At 45.7% G+C, this 20,932-nt stretch overlaps 9 protein-coding genes across 9 annotated transcripts; 7 read left to right on the top strand and 2 right to left on the bottom strand.

The window, feature by feature from the left end:
* Positions 1–1,186: 1,186 nt before the first annotated feature.
* GLAREA_01609 (uncharacterized protein) lies at positions 1,187–1,694 on the top strand (the record flags this gene model as incomplete). Its single annotated transcript, XM_008088825.1, has 3 exons — positions 1,187–1,300; positions 1,360–1,422; positions 1,536–1,694. The coding sequence occupies 3 exons, from the start codon at positions 1,187–1,189 to the stop codon at positions 1,692–1,694; spliced, it is 336 nt and encodes a 111-aa protein (XP_008087016.1).
* Positions 1,695–2,075: 381 nt separating this feature from the next.
* GLAREA_01608 (P-loop containing nucleoside triphosphate hydrolase) lies at positions 2,076–3,022 on the bottom strand (the record flags this gene model as incomplete). The annotated part of the gene is made up of 3 exons (XM_008088824.1): positions 2,076–2,435; positions 2,487–2,690; positions 2,741–3,022. 3 exons carry the CDS (start codon positions 3,020–3,022, stop codon positions 2,076–2,078), a joined length of 846 nt encoding a protein of 281 aa, XP_008087015.1.
* A 464-nt stretch (positions 3,023–3,486) lies between these two features.
* GLAREA_01607 (Acid phosphatase/Vanadium-dependent haloperoxidase) lies at positions 3,487–5,554 on the top strand (the record flags this gene model as incomplete). Its single annotated transcript, XM_008088823.1, has 4 exons — positions 3,487–3,610; positions 3,810–4,026; positions 4,074–5,419; positions 5,469–5,554. The coding sequence occupies 4 exons, from the start codon at positions 3,487–3,489 to the stop codon at positions 5,552–5,554; spliced, it is 1,773 nt and encodes a 590-aa protein (XP_008087014.1).
* Positions 5,555–6,131: 577 nt separating this feature from the next.
* GLAREA_01606 (Cyclophilin-like protein) lies at positions 6,132–6,693 on the bottom strand (the record flags this gene model as incomplete). Its single annotated transcript, XM_008088822.1, has 2 exons — positions 6,132–6,542; positions 6,616–6,693. The coding sequence occupies 2 exons, from the start codon at positions 6,691–6,693 to the stop codon at positions 6,132–6,134; spliced, it is 489 nt and encodes a 162-aa protein (XP_008087013.1).
* Positions 6,694–7,637: 944 nt separating this feature from the next.
* On the top strand, positions 7,638–8,966 carry GLAREA_01605 (uncharacterized protein; the record flags this gene model as incomplete). The annotated part of the gene is made up of 3 exons (XM_008088821.1): positions 7,638–7,715; positions 7,780–8,661; positions 8,724–8,966. 3 exons carry the CDS (start codon positions 7,638–7,640, stop codon positions 8,964–8,966), a joined length of 1,203 nt encoding a protein of 400 aa, XP_008087012.1.
* A 2,502-nt stretch (positions 8,967–11,468) lies between these two features.
* Positions 11,469–12,824, top strand: GLAREA_01604 (uncharacterized protein; the record flags this gene model as incomplete). The annotated part of the gene is made up of 1 exon (XM_008088820.1): positions 11,469–12,824. One exon carries the CDS (start codon positions 11,469–11,471, stop codon positions 12,822–12,824), a length of 1,356 nt encoding a protein of 451 aa, XP_008087011.1.
* Positions 12,825–13,659: 835 nt separating this feature from the next.
* On the top strand, positions 13,660–15,847 carry GLAREA_01603 (uncharacterized protein; the record flags this gene model as incomplete). The annotated part of the gene is made up of 2 exons (XM_008088819.1): positions 13,660–13,775; positions 14,257–15,847. The coding sequence occupies 2 exons, from the start codon at positions 13,660–13,662 to the stop codon at positions 15,845–15,847; spliced, it is 1,707 nt and encodes a 568-aa protein (XP_008087010.1).
* Positions 15,848–17,208: 1,361 nt separating this feature from the next.
* Positions 17,209–18,863, top strand: GLAREA_01602 (uncharacterized protein; the record flags this gene model as incomplete). Its single annotated transcript, XM_008088818.1, has 2 exons — positions 17,209–18,214; positions 18,253–18,863. 2 exons carry the CDS (start codon positions 17,209–17,211, stop codon positions 18,861–18,863), a joined length of 1,617 nt encoding a protein of 538 aa, XP_008087009.1.
* Positions 18,864–19,840: 977 nt separating this feature from the next.
* Positions 19,841–20,854, top strand: GLAREA_01601 (uncharacterized protein; the record flags this gene model as incomplete). Its single annotated transcript, XM_008088817.1, has 1 exon — positions 19,841–20,854. One exon carries the CDS (start codon positions 19,841–19,843, stop codon positions 20,852–20,854), a length of 1,014 nt encoding a protein of 337 aa, XP_008087008.1.
* Positions 20,855–20,932: the final 78 nt, after the last annotated feature.

Genomic DNA, 20,932 nt, shown 5'->3' with positions numbered 1-20,932 from the left:
TTCGTCTAAATATTTCAGTAAATAAGACCATTGTATACTCCAAATAAATTAAGATGAATTAAAGTCCTTTATTCATTTTAAGCAGCATTGTAAATGAAGGAATATTTAGGAGGTCGTACCATGTGTCTTTTTCCTCTTCAAGACACTGTATCTTGTATGGATAGGGCTCACGACAGGAGTTTTATCTTGGAGAACGTCCGGGCATTTAAATTAGCGGGTTAACCGTATAGGAGCAGACCAGAGACTCGGATTTGTAAAGGGGTTCTTGAACTAACAAGGCAGCCTTAGCTCACATGTTCTGGAAGACGTCTAGAAGGCGCACTGTGGATCATTCCGTATTGTTTCCAAATCCCAGCCTTCTCGTTCCCACTCTTGGGATCCAATGATAATGTCAGGGTTCTAATGTAGAAAACCTGTTGAAGACATGAAGGGTTAACCCATTGAAGGAGAGGTCCCCGACGCGGTACGGAGTATCATTGAGACCCTTTATCATTGGTCTTTTTTGACGAGATAGACGTGCTGGATGAGGAATGAAGAAATCGGGTGATTATTCCTCAACAGCGTGACTTGGCCGGATATCTGATGAGAGTATCCTAGGCACTACCTAGTTATGAGTTTGCAAACACTCGCACTGATATCTTTCTTCTTGTCTTTCATGACCTCCGTGGCATAGATTGATGACCGTTGAACATTATTGTGCATGACTCAAATGTGTCAAGTCCGGTGGACAAACGCCAACAATAGTGGTGAAAAGAACATGACTTCTGCTAATGACAGTTGAAGATAACGATCAAGGGCAAGTGGATTGAAGCGTACAAAAGAACGACCGGGCCGGTGGATACAAAGTGTGCCCGGCAAGACTCCACCCAAACGACTGATAGAGTACGAGGTCCCAGAGTAAGCGCTGGCCGGGGATTGGAACAAGAATGTATCCAACTCTTCAAAGGAAAATAGGTAAAGAGTAAAGTATTAGGGAACATCTGACAATGAAATAAACATCCAAGAAACGTCATCCAAACATGCGGCTCAAAAGCTTAATGCGCCTCGGAGTTTTGGCGTCTTCCAAGGTTCAAACCGCCGCCACAAAATCATTTTTAGGCGCACAAGCACGTCAACGCGCCTAAACCAACACCCCCTCCAACGCGTCTCCCTTTGGGCACCATACACATACGCAGCCCATACCAAGATGTCGACAGCATCCAGAAATGCGGGCGCTTCCACGAGCGGCGCGCAAGCTGGTGTGGGTGAGAAGTCGCTCTTTGAGCAGCAGCGAGAGCTTCTGTTGAAGGAGATTGGCGTGGTATGTTCTGCCTTTGCGCCCGAGAAACAAGAGCTCGCTGACGGGGTGCAACATTTTAGAGCTTCGAGCATGTCCTGCATAACATCAACAAATTAAACCGATCATTGGAGGGCGTCATTGCTGTGAGTAATACTGTCGGAATATGGAAATCTAGCATGAACTTGAACTGGTTTCGTTGATGCGAGAGGATTGTCGAAAACTCACTATGAACTCAACTGATGCGAGGTTCATCTAGGTCGGAAACGAGTTCAGCTCCGTTGAGGCACTTTGGTCATCATTTGAAAATGTGATGGCCAAATATCCTGATGCAGAGGCAGAAAAGAATACTAGCGAGGAAGCAAGAGACACTGCCGAGGGCGACGAAGAAACCGTACTGCCGGAACACAAAAGTTGATGTTGATGGATTTCAAATAGACGACCGGGAAAAAGGGAAAGATTGATGAGGCGTTTGGATTACGATACCCTGGAATTGAAACAAGAGCAAGAAGAATAGCGATCAGTAAATTGAGTATGTTCTGTATGAGTGCCAAACAAGGTCGTAATACATAAGAGATCCCCCAATGTTTGCGCGTTTACCAACCAGCACAATCCCTATTAGTCAACAGAAGAAAGGTACGAAATGAGAGAGTCGAAGTCTAGGAATATGCGCTCTGGCCAAAAGCTTCTTCTTCTGTCCGCCAAATATCCTTTGCCAGTTCATCATTTCTAGAACTCCTTGTTATGCATTCATTGGTCGTGTCGTTGTGATTATCATATTTTGTCGCAATCCAGGCGATTATAGAAACTTGCAGTTGGTCCTCTTCTTCTTTCTCGTACCACCACTACCACCACTCGGCTGACTTGGACTAGATCCTGCTTGTTGAGGCTGTTCTCTCTGAGAACTTCGATCATTTTGGACAACAGTGTTGATGGCTGATGTGAAAATCTCGTCGACTCCAGTCATCTCTTTACTACTACACTCCATATATCTCGCCCCCATTTTGTTTGCAACAGCCATGCCTTGTTCTTGTGTAACTGGTGTTAGACCCTGAGTCTTAAGAAGGTCGATACAGGTGCGTTTTGTTCGGAGATCTGACTTAAGTCCGACGAGCACTAGGGGCGTGTATGGGCAAAAATGAAGAACTTCTGGGTACCACTGATCCTGAGTTAGGGATGGGGGTGCTAGTAGGAGTGTACCAGAACTTACTTTATCCATCACATTCTCCAAGGAGTTCGGGCAGTCAATTGCAAAACAGACAAATAAAAGATCTGTTTCGGGGTACGATAAAGGCCGTAGACGATCGTATTCTTCCTGCCCAGCTGTATCCCACAGTGCAAGTTCCACTGTTTTGCCAGTCGGCTGATGTGTTGGATATGTAATATAGTTCTCAAAGACCGTTGGGACATATTTCTAGCAGATGATCAGCTTATGGAAGTACTAAGATCTCTACATGTACATACCTCTGGGAAGTACCCTTGGCTATAACTTATAAGAAGACATGTCTTTCCGCATCCACCGTCACCAACGACGACAATCTTTTTTGAATATGACGGACCTTCCGTGACCGTCGTTCCTGCGGATTCGCGACCCGTAGAGTTGCTGCTCATCATCGTGCTGACGGTTCCTTCGCTAGATCTGGCGCTTTGCTCGCGGCGTGTTGGTTTTCTTCGAGGCTGCTCAAGTTTTTCCGACATATCAGACCGCCTTCCGTAGTATTCCCCTTGTTGGTACTGCGCCGACATTACAGCTGGTGAATCGGTATATGAGGTTGTGTGGTGTGCTTCAGCAAGCAACCGAAGCCGAACTTATATTATAACGATGATGATTTGCTTCAGGTTGATCTTTGGAAGCTTCTAACGTGGCTTGTGTCTTATGTTGAGAATGTGGATGGGAAGTTGGTTCAGGAGAGGATGGATTTCCCCAACCGCAAAGTCAACATCAGCCGGCCCACCCTGGCTGACCCAGCAACCACAACCAGCCTATCGAAATAAGGTTTGACACAAGCACAATCGCGCACGGTATCAGCCGAGGTGGAGAGTTATCTGACGACAGGAACTTTGGGGTTCAACAATCGTCACCAGGAACAATAAGTGGTTGATTTCCGACGTCCATAGTCGCTCCTTCATATTCATTGGACTTTGGCAACTCTAATTACACATCCCATATTCGGTCGAGTTCAAACCATTCCGCCCAACCGAATGCATCAATGTGTCCACCTCCCAATGGCTCTGGGCCAGGGCTCGAGAAATCCTTGAATTCCTCACCACCTACAATCAAGATCAATGAAGCAGAAGAAGTGCCTGATGCTGGCCTGCGAAGTTTAGATCACTGTAAGAAGGAATTTCCCGTCACCCTCTCTCGGCTTGGTTCGACATTTGGTGGTTGTGACCTGTTGCGATTGCTTAGGAAGTGCGCATTGGAAGGATCGCACTAAGATAGCAAACACTTTGCCGTAATGGCAATGCGGTTTCGGCTTTTATACTCTAGAACATGCGGTCTAAAACTCTGTATATACTGACAATTTTATAGACAAGCGTAAACTTCCACCATGGCGGTACAAGATGCGACAGAGCCTGCTCCCACTCATACGCTGGGAGACCCCCTATTTAGCTTGGATGCAGAACAAAATGCGATCTCCAGCTCTCGACTCTTATTTTGCGATCACAGCGAACCTCGGCACGCATACATTTTTCATGGTCGTCCTTCCTATATTATTCTGGTGTGGACATACCTCTCTGGGAAGAGGGTGAGCAAGGTCATGCTGAAACTATGAATTTAGCTGACGGTATTCAGGATGGTACACATTTTAGCTAGCGGAGTCTTTATTACAGGATTTCTCAAGGACTTTTTCTCACTCCCTCGGCCGCTGTCACCTCCGCTTCAAAGAATCACCATGTCGGGATCAGCGGCTCTAGAATATGGCTTCCCCTCGACTCACTCTGCCAATGCCGTATCCGTTGCTGTGTATGCTCTTTTTTCAGTAAATTCCCCGGAAAGTCAACTTCAAGCGTCCACGAAACTCATAATAGAAGTTGTCAGTTACTCCTATGCGTTTTCGATCATCCTCGGCCGCTTGTATTGCGGTATGCATGGCTTTCTTGATGTTATAGTTGGAAGTATTATCGGGGCTATGATATCTGCCATTGAGTGCATTTATGGCCCACGAATCGATCGGTGGCTTCACAGTAGCTCCTGGACCGCGCCTGCGACTGTTGCCCTCGTGATTATAGTTCTGATTCGTATACATCCTGAGCCAGCTGATGATTGCCCATGCTTCGACGACAGCATTGCTTTTGCAGGTGTAATGATAGGCATTGAATGCGGTGGGTGGCATTATGCGACTGGTGATTGGGCCTGGGACTTCCCAGTGCCTGCAACCGTCCCATTCGATCTCAATCATATGGGATGGCCAACAGTATGCGCACGAGTTTTTGTTGGGGTACTTGTGATATTTGCTTGGAGGGAGGTTATGAAGCCTGCTTTACTCAAATTCCTTCCCCACCTATTCAGGGTGATCGACAACTATGGTTTTATACTCCCGCGAAAATTCTTTATGCCTGCCTCTGAGTACAGTAACATTCCTTCGCGATTAAAGGTCGATAACGTTATGCCATCTGTTTCCGATCTCCCGGGCTTACTCACTTCGATTCGCCATCCTGGTCGTGGTCGGGCTGTATCTGTTGGTCCACAGTCTGCGGCGGACGCATATGAAACTCTTGCTTACCGTGAGAAGCGAAGAAGAGATAGCCTGACGAATTCAGATGGCGGGATGACTGGGCCATCACCTCGATCAAGTAGCAGGTCAAAGGACTACTTTTCTGTCGAGACTGATTCTACTGAGAAGAAAGGATCCACAGGACAGTCTTCAGGAATATCGGGGTCTCTGAGCGTCAAGCCCTCCGGAGATCTTCCCACTCCAGCTCAATCTAGAGTGGGTTCCTTTGAACAAATGATGGGTCAGGGACATGTTGTTTTGACGCCTTCGACTCCCCCAGCGATCGCGGATGAATACGACGAAGATCCCGTGATTGAAGTTGCTCAGCACACCGAGATGAATGAGACAGAACTGTGGTCAAAGGTACAGAAACCTAGAGTAAGATATGACGTTGAAGTGGTCACGAAGTTGGTCGTGTATACAGGTTCGTACTGAAGTATACATTTTGATGGACTGCGCTTAACAACATCTAGGAATTGCAGTGTTGGCTGTAGAAGTCAACCCCATTATATTTGAGATCGTTGGTTTAGGAATGGGTCAACATATACCCAGTCGATAACGCATTATTTGAGCATTTCCATTGTCTTTTGAACAGCTACTCCTGGTAGCCTCGACGAGCATCGCTCGTATGTGTATAGTGATTTATGATGAGCAGGAAAACGATGGCTTTAATGATCGCTTGATATTCCGGCGTTCTGGACATAGGCTAAGACCAGGATAATAAACATTAATACATCGCCCTAAATGGCATAACGAACACCATCTTGTCCACTATTGCAATCCATATGTGAACAATGGCGCTAAGGTCGTCATAGTGTATCTCGATCTCTTCAAGAGGTGACATGGACGTTGGCCCTGAACCATATCACTGTCGTCGCCACCTAAATCCAGGAAATTTGCGCGCAGAAGAATTATCCCCCTTTCGCTAGGTCACCGCACGCACACAAGTGCGTATTCCAGCACGGTGTCCTCCCTCCTCAGCCCAGATAATTGCGTCTTGCGCTAAGTAGGCTTGCAAAATTGCTGCTCGTCCTGTTCCAAAGGAAGCTCCAAATAGAAGTTCCAAAACAATATTTAAGTCCCCTATGCAGACGGGTTCTTCTTGACGTGTTGATACAGTCTCGATTTGGACACGCTCACCCCGCTAATGGGTTTGCGTGAATTGTGATGCTCTCTATCTTGATCTCTTGCTTCGGCCTGTTCTTCTTGTCCACCTCAACGGCCTCCATCTTGCTTAATGTGGCCAAACCATCGTCTCCAATAACATGACCAAAGACCGTATTTTTGCCATCCAGATGCGGCGCCTTGTCGAAACATATGAAGAACTGGCTTCCATTGGTACCTGGGCCTTTATTCGCCATACTGACTATTCCTCTGGCATTGTGTCTCAACGACGGTCGGATCTCGTCTTCGAAATTTTCTTCCCATATCGAAGTCCCTCCTTTTGGTTGCGACGTAGGCGCGCCGGTCTGTATCATGAAATTGGGTATTAAACGGTGAAATGCGGAGTTGTTATAATAGCCGGACGCACAGAGTGCAATGAAATTCTGCACAGCATGTTAGACTTAAGCAGTCACATTGCGCTTCGTGGGCAAATGCAGCATCAGAAGGTTACATTACCTCTGCCGTCTTGGGAACGCTCTCGCAGAATACCTCTATCTTCACATCGCCAAAGTTCGTATGTAGCGTGACGGACATAACTGATTGAGCTCGTCTGCGCTGGGAGCATAGCTGAGCGTGGTGTGGTGAGGTGGAAGCAGAAGCGTTCCTCCGTAGGGCTGAAAGATCTCCTTGATCCACAGCAACTACGAGGTTACGCGGCCGAGCAAACGAAGACAAATGATCCTTGGCTTGGTGACGGTGGTGACCTCGGGCGGGATCTCATGCGGGGTTCTGGTGGTGTATGAGTGTGTGAATATTGCCTAGGAATTATCCTACTCATCGAAACCTTGAATATTGTTAAATCCAATGTTCGTTATTAAGCTCGATGCTCTGGTCCTTCGAATCACCGGTTTGTTTATCGATTAGAGTATTCGAGTATCGGCGCTAGTCGTGCACGGGAGGCCGAATGAGAGACCGTTGGCATACACATCTATGCGGAGGGGAACTTGGAAGGGTTTCCGTTGCAAGCAGCCACAGCTGTGCAGCCATACGAAATACAGTTCATGTACCCTCCTCCACACCACACCACTCACACCCGCCTAAAGCATAGCAACGAACGTTGTCTCTCCACTATAGGACCTCGTTCCAAGACTCCAACCTCGAGAAAGGGAACCTCCAAAACATCCATACCCACGGTCCACAATCGAAGACCTGCCCTCCGGAGCTCCCAAGCCACCCAACGAAGCTATTCACGCCATCCAACCCGCTCCCCGCGCAATCGTCAAATACATTTCAACTGCACATCGATCCATCGCCACTTTGCTTCGTAGTACTCGAGCGCACCAAGAGCTGAGCTGCAGCCTTGTCCATATGGGCTCGGCCAACAACGGACATTGCTAGCAGTTCGCAGCGCAACAACAAACGCTTCTCAAGCCATTTCTTACATGGTCGGTCGATAATCAAGACGCGCAATTGTCTGTCGACACCAACAACATCTGGGCGCAGACCGCCCGGTTGCGCCAGCGTGAGCCCGAGACAAAATGGCAGTCTTCGTCAGAGTCTCGGGGCCGCCAAATAGCAATTTCCTCGTGGGCTATCCGGGTATATCAGCGACTTTGGTGAGAATTTTCTGTCCTTTGCGACAAGATGCGATCTGTAATGCTAATGTGGATTCATTCGCAGCCCAGAGTAGAAGGGAAAGTTGAGATTAGGCCTCTGACAGGAGTAACTTCACCGGTTGCGATATCGCTGGTCCGAATATGTTTGCAGAGGAGAGAAACGATACATCCTTCGGCGGAGTCGCTGACGAAGAAGCATCTGGGCACGCCACGAAGGGACACCACGGACGTGGTGGGAAAGGAACTGTTATTATTCCGGTGTCCGGCTGGAAGGGAATCCGAGAGTGTAGTTTTAATGGACTTGCCGTTTGTGCTATTCATACCATTTGGAAGAGGAGGAGAAGAAAGCAACCGACGGATACCTCCGGCATCATTACAACTTCCGAGTCGAACCGCGGAGACATTCTATGAGCTGGTTGTCACAGTCCAACAAGGCCAAGAACAGAAAAAATATGCGTTTCCAGTACCAATACAGAGATATGATACCCTGTCGACCTTTGGAATGTACAACCGTCCCGAGTCGAACGATCAAACGGTAGACAATCTGGTCACACTGGCAATATCATTACCTCGCTGGTCGTATGGGCCATTAGATCCGGTGAGCGTCTATATCAAGCTATCACCAAATCCAGATTGGTTAAGTAAAGCGAAAAAAGTCATGATACAGAAAATCACAATTGGAATAGAAGAGGAAATTACTTATAATCCAGAGGGAGATGAACCCACGAAGAAAGTCACTCGCATAGCAAAACATACGTCAAATATTGGAATGAAGTTACCTGAGGCTGGATACTTCACAAATTTGGGTCTGGTGTTTCCCTCAAAAGAGCTACGAGACCCAGAAGGTATTATACGTAGGGGAAAGGGAGCGTTTCCGATGTACTCGGTCAACTCTTTCACAACGACAGGGACATTATACAAGATCGAATTCTTCCTAATTATCAAGGTGCGTGCCCTCCTTCTTACCAGCTTACTTGTAGTGTTTGAAATGTTGCTAATCGATGGCAGGCGCACTTGTCTTCAGCCAGAGACATCACGTTGAGGCAGCCAATCGTGGTTTGCCCGATGGATCAGCAAGACTGCAAGGAAGAAATGGATGCCATCGAGCAGGCCGCAAAAGATGCTTCACATGTCGACCCTCATAACCCAATGCTACCCGCCTGTACGATCATTCGCGCTAATGACAAGGACGCGCTCAAAGCTTTAGGCTGGACCATGGTGGGTGGACAACGAAAGATGGTGATAGAATGATGAGATTCGCCATCACCCTTTCTCGTTTTAATTGGCCGGCCCAGCATAATCAATAATAACAGCATATGAGACGGATGATTCTACCTCGTAATTATCTTGAGGCCAAAATCTTTGGGATGTAAGCTTCAATTTCGGTTATCTGTCGAAAATCGACGAAATATATTTGAACGGAGGTGGCCATATTTGTTACAAAGCGGCGGCGCGTTGGAGGCTTGGTTGGACTGGCGTTCTGGATGTGAAATGAATCATACTTTCATAAACATGAAATCTGGATGGAGATTATATGGATGAGATATACTCACCTTCCGCCAATGTTATTTTTGCATATGAGCGGCGTTTTTACGTGGTAGGTGTCTCTTTGACAGGAGACATTCGACTTTTAGGGGGCTTGGAAGACGTGTGTATATGAGACGACTGGGGGATTTATATGACCTGCTTGTGTTGGATTGGTGGGTGGATTTGTCGATCAAGGCAGGAGCAGTGTTGATATAATGAATGAAATCTATGATACCACAGCCGCTTTCTCAATTCTGCTCCCTTCTCCTCATCTGGCTCGTGATCTATTGGATGTCGTTACTTTTCTGGCTTCTCATGGTTTGGTTTGGCCGCTGATTTTATTTGTATTTTCGTGATACGCTTCCCAAGCAATCCTCATTGAAACGGAAGTCCATCCCTCAAGAGAACCGAATCTCCTCAAATTCTCCACAACTTCTCTCTCCTGTTCCCATAATTCGAGACTGTCCATTAACCTCGCATTCCCACCATATTGTTCAGCAACTTCGACTAACCAACCATCTTCGCACCTCCTTACTCAGCCTCTCAGCCTTCACTTAAGCCCCCAGCTCATCTCATCTCCCTGTGACGTAGGAGAAGGCTGATATGCTTATCGTCGGAGGTATAATGTTGTGAGATTAAAATGGGATGAAAGAATAAAGCATTTATTTTGAAGCTAGGTTTTGGTTGTAAATCTATCCGATTTTTGGAGAAAACGTTTTAAGACTGTTTAATCGATGGGAGTATTAGCTGTAGTGAAAATAATAATAATAATAATTGCGCCTCTGGCAATGTAAACTGATGCCCGTCTACGTTCAGGAAAAAAACCTTACATTTTGGTACATGGTCCGTGTGCCTCCTCCACCAAAACCCTACCCTTTCTATAGTAAATAACCCACTTTAACGTCTAGAAAGTTAAATTGAGTCTTGTGATACAAATCATACTTATATGTTAAAACTGTGTGTGATTTTTACCTACTTAAAAAGTTATGTTCTAGTGTGGGAGCGGTTTGAAAACTGTACACCAAAAACGACGCTTTTTACCGAACGAAGAGCCCGGTGCCAAAAGATCGAAACAAAACGCAATTGATGCTTTACAAGCACCAAAAGAATGAAATGATGAGTCGTATTTAATATCTCGGGCTGTGCTTAGGTTTACGCCAAAAAAAAAAACACACACCGCCTTTTTACTCCAATTTCAGCCAAAACACCAAAACATCCACCTTTGTGCTCCATATACTCCTTATACAACCAAAAAAATCACAAGAGTTACTCCCCCGCGTTAAACTGAGCACCGCAGGATTCGAACCTGCGCGGTTTCCCACTGCGGAAATTGTTGTAGCTGGACTTGCATCCTAACCTAAACACAGCGCCTTAACCACTCGGCCAGATGCCCTTTCGCTTGGCTAAAATTGTGCCAAATTTGCAATATTAAGCAGCTTTACTAGGTCAGTGTGACGTTCATACTCCAATAATGTAAGAACCTGGAAGCTTATGAATGACTCAGGTAGTCATTGAACCCACCAGGGGGTGACATAACTCTCTGCGCAGTCAGAAATTACAAGTAAGATTTTAACAACGAAACAACATCAATCTTTTTTTTTTTTTTTTTGGATTTATGAATCTAATCGTACTTCTAACCCTCACGAACAAGCCTATGTTAACAGAAACATAGTTTTTCGCTGTAGTACTAAGTTATCTGTTTCCGGAGTTCCTGGGTGCGCAGAGAACTGTGTCCCCGGCTGGTTACCGTTCGATGCTTCAAATTATTAATGTTATCCTGCATTAATAGAGAATGTTCATTATTTCGCGTTTCAAGAGACAGTCTTCCGAGCCAGGCGCTGTAACTAAAACAGGGACAGGCACTCTCAGGGGGAGGAGAAAGTGGCTGATATCGTCCTAAATACGATAACTTGAGATCTTTTTAATAGTATTAGCTAGAATCTAAATTGAGATCTATTTAGACTTTAATTATTAAGAAAACGAAAGAATAGAGAGTCTAAGAAATAAATTTAGTTAAGGTACATATTCAAGAAGTCGTAAAACCACTGTTTTTCACGTATCTATGTCTTAGAGTGGCCTATGCGACGAAATCAGCCACTTTCTCCTCCTAAGAGCAGGCCCCCTGAGCTTCGGCCTGGTGCGCAAGGCTGACAGCCGACTCACAAAACCTGTGCCATCTGAGAAAGCAATGGAAATATTCGACATCCCACGATAACTCACGCGAGCATGGCTGACCTCGACGAAGATGCCCCAATTATCTCCTTACAGTCCAACAATGAAGATGACGATCCAACGGACGAAATTGCAGATTACCGACTACTCTCCACACTTTCTGCAAAGTCGGGCCAGCTCCCAAAACGAGGAGAGAAAGACTTCGAACCTCACGGCACCAGGCATCAGGATGGTATTCTAGAGTCGAGTAGGCAGGCTATGCACGATGCTTTATCACACACCAGATTTCATTCCGCGAAGAATCATACAAGAGGCTTTTATTATGGGGACGAGAGCTTGAATAGAGATGAGGTTGTTCCGCCGGAATGGAGAAAAGGCTTAGACGATGACCATGTTGTCGTTCTAGAGAATACCAAAGGTCCGCATTGGAAAAGTATGGGGAAATCAACACTAGGCCAACGATATGCAAGTGTGTGGCTACTGCCTGAAGAGGCTCTATATTTGGTGGAGAGAGGTAATCTTGACCTCTGGTGGCCATCACGTTCGTCGTTCAAGGGTATGGTTACGAGGAAAAACGATGAAGAAGATATTGAAAATCCTGACACGGTAGATGAAGACATCGATGAAGGCGTACCAATGAGTTTACAAGCGGCATATGCCCTTTTGATTGGCAGGGACGAGCAAAGAGGCAAAGTGAGCTTAGACAGGTACACTGTATACACAAATCTCAGAAGAAATGGTTATGCAGTCTTAAGAGCCTCAGATGATGCGACCAAGCCCGGCGATTTTCAGAAAAGCAATAATGCCCCCAAATATACCGAAAACATATTTAATTGGCTTTTCGGCGGGTTCTTCCATTATGAACCCCCACCGTTTGGGCCATTGGTGAAGCCTGGCATGTACAAATCGTACAACACCATCTATCAGCAGATCGCCATAATTCCGAGATACAAGCCTTCACTGGATGATGAAGTAACACCACCAGAAGATCCATACCGGGTTGTCTTTTACGCCTGGAAACCGGACAATGTAGCCAACTTTATCAAAACAAATCCAGGTATTCCCGATTTCCGAATTGCAATCACGGATGCACGTTCATCATTCGTACCGTCGCTGACACAAGTCGAATCTTTATTGAGGAGCACACCGTGGGATCCACCCAAGTCGGAGTGGGCTGGATTACCAGAGAAGCTTTATCAGCGTTTGAGACACGGTTGGCGAAATGTGGTTTTGGCGGTCGTTGATCAAGGGGTTATCAGCTATTTGCGCCTTGGCGAGACTGCATTTGGAGAAGAAGATTTGTCCAAGAGGTTTGACCAAAATCTCTCTGGCGGTGGTAAGCGAGGTGGAGGCGCGGGTCGTGGTCGTGGGGGACGTGGGAGGGGAAGAGGACGAGGTAGAGGTAAATGAATTAATAGCTTCCCTTTTGCATTATCTGTTCATTGCTACAATGTTGCTCGTATATGTTGGGGTTAGATTAATTGATTGGTGTGCAGAAGCCAAAGTGAGAAAGATGGCTTTTCGACCCTTGTAGGATTATGACAGTTGTTGGCAATGCTCACAAAAGTCGTCAACCAACCCGAACGGCTACTTGCAGATTAGGGAGCCCCTATCACGGCATTTTATCGATATTATCGTATTTGCTGCTTTCCCAAACGCAATTGAAAAGAGCCAATTGTTCTTCGATTGTTGTGACATATTTATTAGATGCAAAGCGCTATTATGACGCTGGCTGGTAAAGTACGGAGTAGATAAGATGCACAAGCGCTCTTCTCAAATCTTGAAACGTGAATCATTCAAAACAGGACATTTGAATCATCAGCTTTCGTCCACTACATAGATTCGAGCAGTAATTAATTGCTAAGATCTGGCTATTCACTTTGAAAAGAAAAGGAGATTAGAGACACAGCTGTCGTACAACTCATCACTTTAAAGATCCTACCGGACCGCCAACCGATAATCGATTGCCTACAGCTCCCTTAAGGCGAGGGATAAAAGGGCGCTAGCTTAATCTACATCCGATTAATTGATTCGCTTGACCAACCTGAACCTGAACCTAAGCATTTCTTCTGCGTCTCATCACATCAACGGGTCAAGGCTCCTTTCAACTCTCTTTCTTTCTCCGACAATCAATTTCCAACGCTCTTTTGATTCTTTTTTACCTGACTTCTTACCACACTCGTACCTTCATAACAACGCCCCAACAATCAACCATATCTCGATCTAACAACGCATTGCCACAACGATGGAGGTGCCACCTGGTTCGAGCTCTGGTTCGTTGGGTTCGTTGACCACCAGAAGCACAGAAAGTATGGAATTAGATGGCTTTGAACAAGACACGCCAGCAGAACCAAGTAGTCCGTAAGTACCTGCTTTCTTGATATTCTTGTCCTAAAGATTATTCGAACTCCCGCCGTCGAATATCTACTGCTCTATTCGATCCTTATCATCGTCCTAATTTTCCATCGCGCTGTGGCTTCAATCATCATCATATTCATGTTGGCTGCGTGTCCTCGTTTTCCAACATGTTCAATGTTTCCACTTCACCTTTTGGCACAACTGCGCCTTCCATAGCGATGCAATGTCTATGACGCGCAACGCATAAATGACTAGAAGTTCTATGTCTTCAGATGCATCACTTCACGTCACAATGTTTTTGTCACGTCATATTTGTCTTTCTTTTTTTGGCACCATAGCTGTGTCACTTTTGTCAAATTCTTTGTGGCTGCGATTCACTCGGCACGTGTGTGCACCTCTCTTTTGCAATTTTTGCCATCACTTTAACTGTTAATTGAGCGCTAGCTAAAACTCTTTTTAGGATCTCGGGTTCTAACACTAACAGCATCATCGTTGATGTCGGAAGAGATCAACTTGACGATGCACCATCACCTGAGTACGGCAATGCATCTGCTATTTCAATCAATCCAGACGATGAAGAAATAGCAGTCGCCGCAGCTCAACCAAAGAGAAAACGTACTTCAATCAACTACAATGTAGATGACGCCCTGAATTTTGATGATATTCATGTCAGTCCTAGCATCACAGGTCCAATCATCAAGCGATCAAAGACGCTACCGAAACCAAACGTCCGAGGTGTCATAATCGGCGTCTGGCGTGACTCCAATGAGCTTGATGTTGCTAATAAACACGTGGTATTCGGGTTTATCGATATTCACGATAGGCTACGTACAAGAATCTACGGAATGAACCGCAAGCGAGAAGAACTTGTTGGTAACCTTCCTACAGGCGCCGGAGGATGTTGGGTCACCTTTCCTAAAATCATCTTCGATTCTCACTTGAAGGATCTTTCTCCCGGTCAAGTCAAAGAATATGTCAAATTTCGAGTTCAGGATTTAGAAGATTCATCAACCGAGGAACGTTCCGAGGAACTCAATGCAATAGCTGTCGGTCGAGCGAAAGCAGCTGTGGCCGATGGTATTGCGTCGCCAGCCAGTAAACAAATTGTGCATCGCCCATCTGGACGTAAATCAGCAAGCCGCCAATCATTCCCACCGCAAACTCTACGCAAGACGCCAAGCTTTCAGGCAATCAATTCTCCAAATGATAAGCTTACGAAGGGTTCCTTCTATGATGGCAAACCAACGGGTGTGCTTTTAGGCTATTGGGTCGATTCAAACTCGCCGCTAGTGGAAGACAAGCACGCAATGTACGGTGTCATTAGTGGGCACGACTGTCTTCGGGTCAAAGTGCAGAGGGTGACTCGTGATGGTCGATACGTTGACGGTAACTTTCCCGTTGGAGCTGGGGCAATGTGGTTAAATTATGATAAAGTCGTGTTCGAGCCACACCTCGCCGATTTGACCAGACAGCAAATGAAGGAATACACCCGTATTCGTCTAAGCGATCTGGCCCAGTTACAAGATGAAACTGACCAGGAGCGTAAGTTGAACGAGGCGAAAGCTGTAGCGCAGGCGAAGGAGATTGCTGCAAGAGATGATGTTAGCGACAAAGCCATCGTGCAAAAGGCTCCTACGCTTGAGATGGAGACTCGACATAGTGCTCGGTCTGAGCAAAGGTCCCAGGCCAAACAACAAGCAGAAGCAAATGCCGAAGTGGAGAGAACACGAAAGCAAAAGAAGGAGGCTTCCGAGAAACAGCACAAGAAGACTCAGAAAGAAATTTCTCTGGACGAAGCTTCTGCTCAAGGGGCAGCACAGGTTGAGCTAAAGAACAACATGAAGAAGCTTAATCGTATCTGGAAAGCTCAACAGACGGTGACGACTCCACAAGCTCAGGCAAGCACAGCCACCCCACCCCCTCCGCCAGAAGAAGTAAAATATCATAACGGCATTAAATACGAAAGGAAGCAAACAGGAGTTCTTCAAGGAAAGCTAGTCAGCGCTGCTCAAATACTGAATATTGACGGCGAGGACTACATTGAGTATCGAGTTTTAATGAGGCCGGCATTTTGATTACTTGCTTCTGTTTATCCTGAATGATGGGGACTAATGTACGAGAGTTTTCTATATCGACTTTTGTGTTTTGTAATACCTATCGACGGCAGATGGTTTCAGGCAGGGCGTTATTGTATACCAATCGTTGATTTTCATCATGACATAAATTTAGATTAGTCTTCACATACGCGCATACCAATATGAAGTGGAAAGCTTCTGCTGGACTGGGATGGAAATTAGAACTGGTTTAAGGGCAGTTGCCGAATTCAAGGGTTGTTGCAGTCATGCCCAGTAAATTAGCAAAAGAATATGTTACAACAGTCTTGGTCTACTCTGATCTGGTCACCGGGAAGTGTCGAATAATGGGTTGTAAGTACTGGTGGTAGTATGTCTATTTCAATCCGAACCGAACCTCTTCGTAGGATTTGGAGTCATTCGTTGTCAGCTTAGAGCTCGTAGGACACTTGTTGAGGTAAGAAATCCTTTGGTGTGAGTTCAGTAATCTGACGAGATTCTCCAGGTCATTTATAAAGTTTCTGGTCACTGGCCGCCCACCGCGAGCCTAGTTGTTTGACAGACTCTAATAGTTCGATTTCTAGAATGATTTATTTCGTGCTTAAAGGTATTTGGAGACTGGTTTAAGACCAAATTTGGTGCAAAAGATCGTATTGCTTATAGACAACCAAATGCGACGTCTTTTTACTCTCCAACTCCTTAGTCTCGTTAGTAGTTCGGACCTCGAATTCGACTTCACTTTCGATTATACTGTCTATTAGCGCCCCAATAGGTAAAGATCGTCGTTAGATCTATTTCGCTAAAATCTAGACGCAAGGTCAACTTCCTATTTTTGTCCCACTACGCAGTTCTACTTTATTAGCTTCAACTTCATCGGATCACAGAGCCCTCAGCAGGATCTTATAATATAGGATCAAAATTGTGCCATCTGGAGGAGACAGAATCGGCCGCGTTCGCTTTCGATCTAGGTCACTAGGTGTACAGATTTTTCGGAAACGGCAGTCACCTCTTCAAACGCCAGGCGGGTGGAAGATTTTGCTGCTCACTTGCTATCTCCAGAAAATCTTTCGTTGGTCAAGAGTAAGACAGAGAGCTGATAGCATATTTCTTAACAACTATATCATCTGGTGTATGTGATTGTGTGCGTTGAAGAAGATCGGGTTTTGCACATCAACCAGGGTCCCAATCTGGCTTTTCTACAACTTCAAGCCTATCTTGAGTTATTACGCTACGACATAGGTAAGTTGAGGAACCTTTTATTTAGTGTTGATGTAAACATGAAAGTCTTCTCGCTAAACATTCCAATGTGCAGGAATCGATCTCTATACTCTTCGACGCCATCAACCTTCCTTGACGACTTCACCATGGGTGATGAGAATTTACCTCCGAACAGCATGACGCCTACTAAAAGCACGAAGTCTGCAGAATCATCCATCTGGTCTTACAACAACATTGGATCGCCTACAGTAAGACCTTCAAATATCATTCCGATCTCCGGCGAAGGACTGGGGTTGAGAACTAGAAGTGCTGTTACGGCAGTGGCTGAACCTTCCAATGCAAAAGAAAACCAAACAAAAGCTTCAAAGAGATCAGCAGAAGATACCTTTCCCAAAGATACTGTTACTGGGCACCCAAAACGAGGAAAATTTGAGGCCATGAAAGGTCCTGCTAACATGGAAAATGTGGAAACAGAATTCACTACAAGCTGCGAAATCGAAAATCGACTCGAGGATGGACAACCTGCAGAGCCTCCGCAACATAATGCAGATCTCGTTGTTGGCACCAGTATTACCGATCCTGGCAAAGTTCGCGTATTCGCTTTCCTCACCAATTCCAATCAACTGAAGTTCGCCCCTGACGAGACTGATGTTGAAAAGAGCGACGTCAAGTTCCATAAAACAAGGTCGAAGTATGAAGAAGTAATTTTTGACCCCAAATTCTGCAAGGGAAAAGAAAGCGATACGAAGGAATATATTAGAAGTGTATTACTCAGTAGGAAAGGCTCTTCCGGTACGTTGAATATCACACGATCAAAGATCAGGTCTTTGAACATTAGTCAACCAGAACCAGCGCCAGTTGAGCAATCTACAGCACCCCAAGATAAGCAGATTGAGCTGCCATCAGAGCCTGCTGTTGATTTTGAAGCGCCTCCATCTTCAACCCTTGAGCCCTATCTGAGCCAAGTACAAAATGTCTATGATGATGTCGTGTTGGAACGTGATAGGTACAAGAGTGAGATTTCAAAGCTTTCAAACAAATACAGCACACTCATGGCGGAGAAAGACAAACTGCTTTCTGAGAGAAAGGCAATGAAGAAGACTCTTCTCGCAGGGGAGGCATCCAACAGAGAACAAGCCACCAAATTAGCTAGTAAGGATGCTACTATCAAGTCTCTACAGGACAATTAGGCCGTTTGGCGAAGGAGCTACAGCAAAGAAACATTCGAACAACTGGCAATACAATAACGGTCAGGGGCCAGGAAGAACAACTGCAAGGAGAAAGTAGCAGCGACTCTGCCGAACAAACATGTTCTCGCGACACAACAAGCCAAGAAAAATCACAAAACAGACAAACTCTCGCCGAGCAGTTCAAGTCACTCAGACCACCCGCCGGTTGTTTGGAAGCTGATCGCTCAGCCGCCAATTGTCAAGCCGCCCATCTGACCAACCCAGGAGCACCGAAGGAGATCACTGTGGATAATGAGAAGTACGAGCTTATCCCAGAAGGAAAGCAGAATGCCGGCTATTACAAGCAAAAGTCTTTCAAAATCTTTGGCGACGATGGAAAAGCTTACAAGAGTAAAAGCTACCTCATGCCGCTCGTTTTACAGATCCCAGGAGACTACACAGGCCAATCTGCGCTGATCAACAGCCAAGTATGTGATCGCTATATCGAGAAAGGAGAGGAGAAGTTTGTGACCAAGCCGAGTGCTCATTATCTGATTAAGCATGAGGGACAATGTTATGCGAAGTGGACTGTGGCTCGTGTGATTGAGGTTCATGCTGACAGTTCTCCATGAGAATAGTCATCCTAGTGAGCGAAATTTTCTGTCAAAACACAAAGATACCGTGGTATCAATGCTGTTAAGAAAGAAGATCGAGGCGGAGGGGCTGAGTCAGCTTCGTGTCTGATTAGAGAGGCGTTCGTAGCTAAACTTTTGTGTCGGATTATAAGGATAACACTCGATTGTAAAAGGACTCAGATTTTAGAACTACTTGATTAAAACTAGAACTTTAGCTATAAATTAGAGCTAGTAAAATACACACCTTTTTATAGAATACGAGTATTAGTAAAGTGACATTTTACGTCGTTATCCTAAAATAGTAAGAGAGGCTTCTAGCTTAACATATCTAGAATAACAAGTAAGAAGGTACTAATTAGTTAGAAAAGTAGGGAGCCTGTGGACTGTATAGTCGATCGAATCGATATTGTATTTTGACTACTACTATAAGTCAAGCCTAGTAATTAGTTAGTAGGCTATTTATAATTTAACTATAGAATATATAGAATGAAGGTAAAAAATATAAAATAATTCAGAACACCTTAAACGCAGAGTCTAGTACTGTAGTCACTTATTAATAATCAACTCTTAGCGCTCGTTGACTACTTCAAAGAAGACGAAGATGGTCGTCGCCGAGGCAAGTCATGTGACCTTTATTTCTGCTTGTCTCGGTTCGTCCCGTTTCTAGCTGCACAATGACGGGCGGATGCCAAGTACTAAGTTCCTTGATCGCCCAGGAGATAGCTCGCTATATTTCTCCTGGAAGAATTGCGAAGATGAATTACTATCTTTGTAACACACCTTTGCCTTTTTCCGACGGCAGTCAATTGTCTCTTCATAACGTCACATCAGGATTCCAAGCGAACACGACAATCACCTATCAGCTCTTCGGATTCGACTAGAAATAAGCTCAGAAACGTCATCGTCACAAGGCTTGGCGCTTTTCACCTGCCGGTCCATCCGAAAAGAAGAACCTTATTAATCCAAGTACAGTCATGGACGATTTTCTCGAGTTGGGCATGGAAGGAGTTGATAAAGTGGTGGACAAAAACTTCCATAAGGTTCCCGATAAATATCTTCACTCAGACGCATATATCCCACATCGTAGACACAAACGCGATTCCACTAGAAGTAGTACACAAGACCCATCCGAGGACGCATATTACGAGGCCAAGGCACAGAGAAAATCATCGAAGGATCAGAAGCCTAAAATGGCCAATCAAGACGTTGCCACCGGAGGTACTTATTTAGACTACAACCAGAACCCGAATTATAATCACAATCCGGTTCCCAACTACGGCAGCGCAGAAATGGCGAATGTACCCGTGTACAGCAACGTACCACCACATCCCCGACCACAATATACACCATATTACCCTTCCAACGAACCTCCGAGACAGTATGAGTCCTACCGTCCGGACTTCGACGATCGCCGCTCGCGCAGGGGAAGGAGAGATTCGAGTTCGAGTTCCTCAGGATATGATTCAGATCGACCAGTCAGGAGGCCGGTGAGACCGAAGAACCTTCAGCGGAGAAGGAGTTCAAGTTACCACGGCCCGTCGAGCAGAGGAAATGATCTAGCGCTCGCGAGACGATCCGGGTCCAGCCATACGGGTGTAAGAGATCAGGTTAAGGATAAAGCACATCGTTATGGCGTGAAGGGGGAGATCGATGACCTGTTTACTTCGAGTAAGAAGGGTCTTACTGGCGCGGCTGTCGGTGCTCTTGTGGGTGGTTGGGCGGCGCATAAAGCGCAAGAGGCGAACAAGAGGGGCAATGGCTCATCGAACAACCTTATCACATTGCTTGGTGCCGCTGCTGGAGGCATTATTGCCGATGTGGGCGTTAGCAAGTGGGAAACTGCGAATTCAAAGACCGAAGAGAAGGAAGAGAAATGGGAGAAGAAGTTTGGAAGTGAGGGAGGAAGGAGCCGTAGGGGGAGTAGGGACAGAGGTACGAGGAGGAGAAGAGACAGTTATAGTTCCGATGAGGGCCGTTATCGACGTTAAATGGGTTATGGTTATGATGTTACGGGTATATATATTTTTATGCAACATAGATGGGGTTTTTGCGTTGGCGTTCGAATA

Source organism: Glarea lozoyensis (assembly GCF_000409485.1).
Source record: "Glarea lozoyensis ATCC 20868 chromosome Unknown GLAREA7, whole genome shotgun sequence".
Taxonomy (NCBI): Eukaryota; Fungi; Ascomycota; class Leotiomycetes; order Helotiales; family Helotiaceae; genus Glarea; species Glarea lozoyensis.
This window is presented reverse-complemented; position numbering and strand designations above follow the sequence as displayed.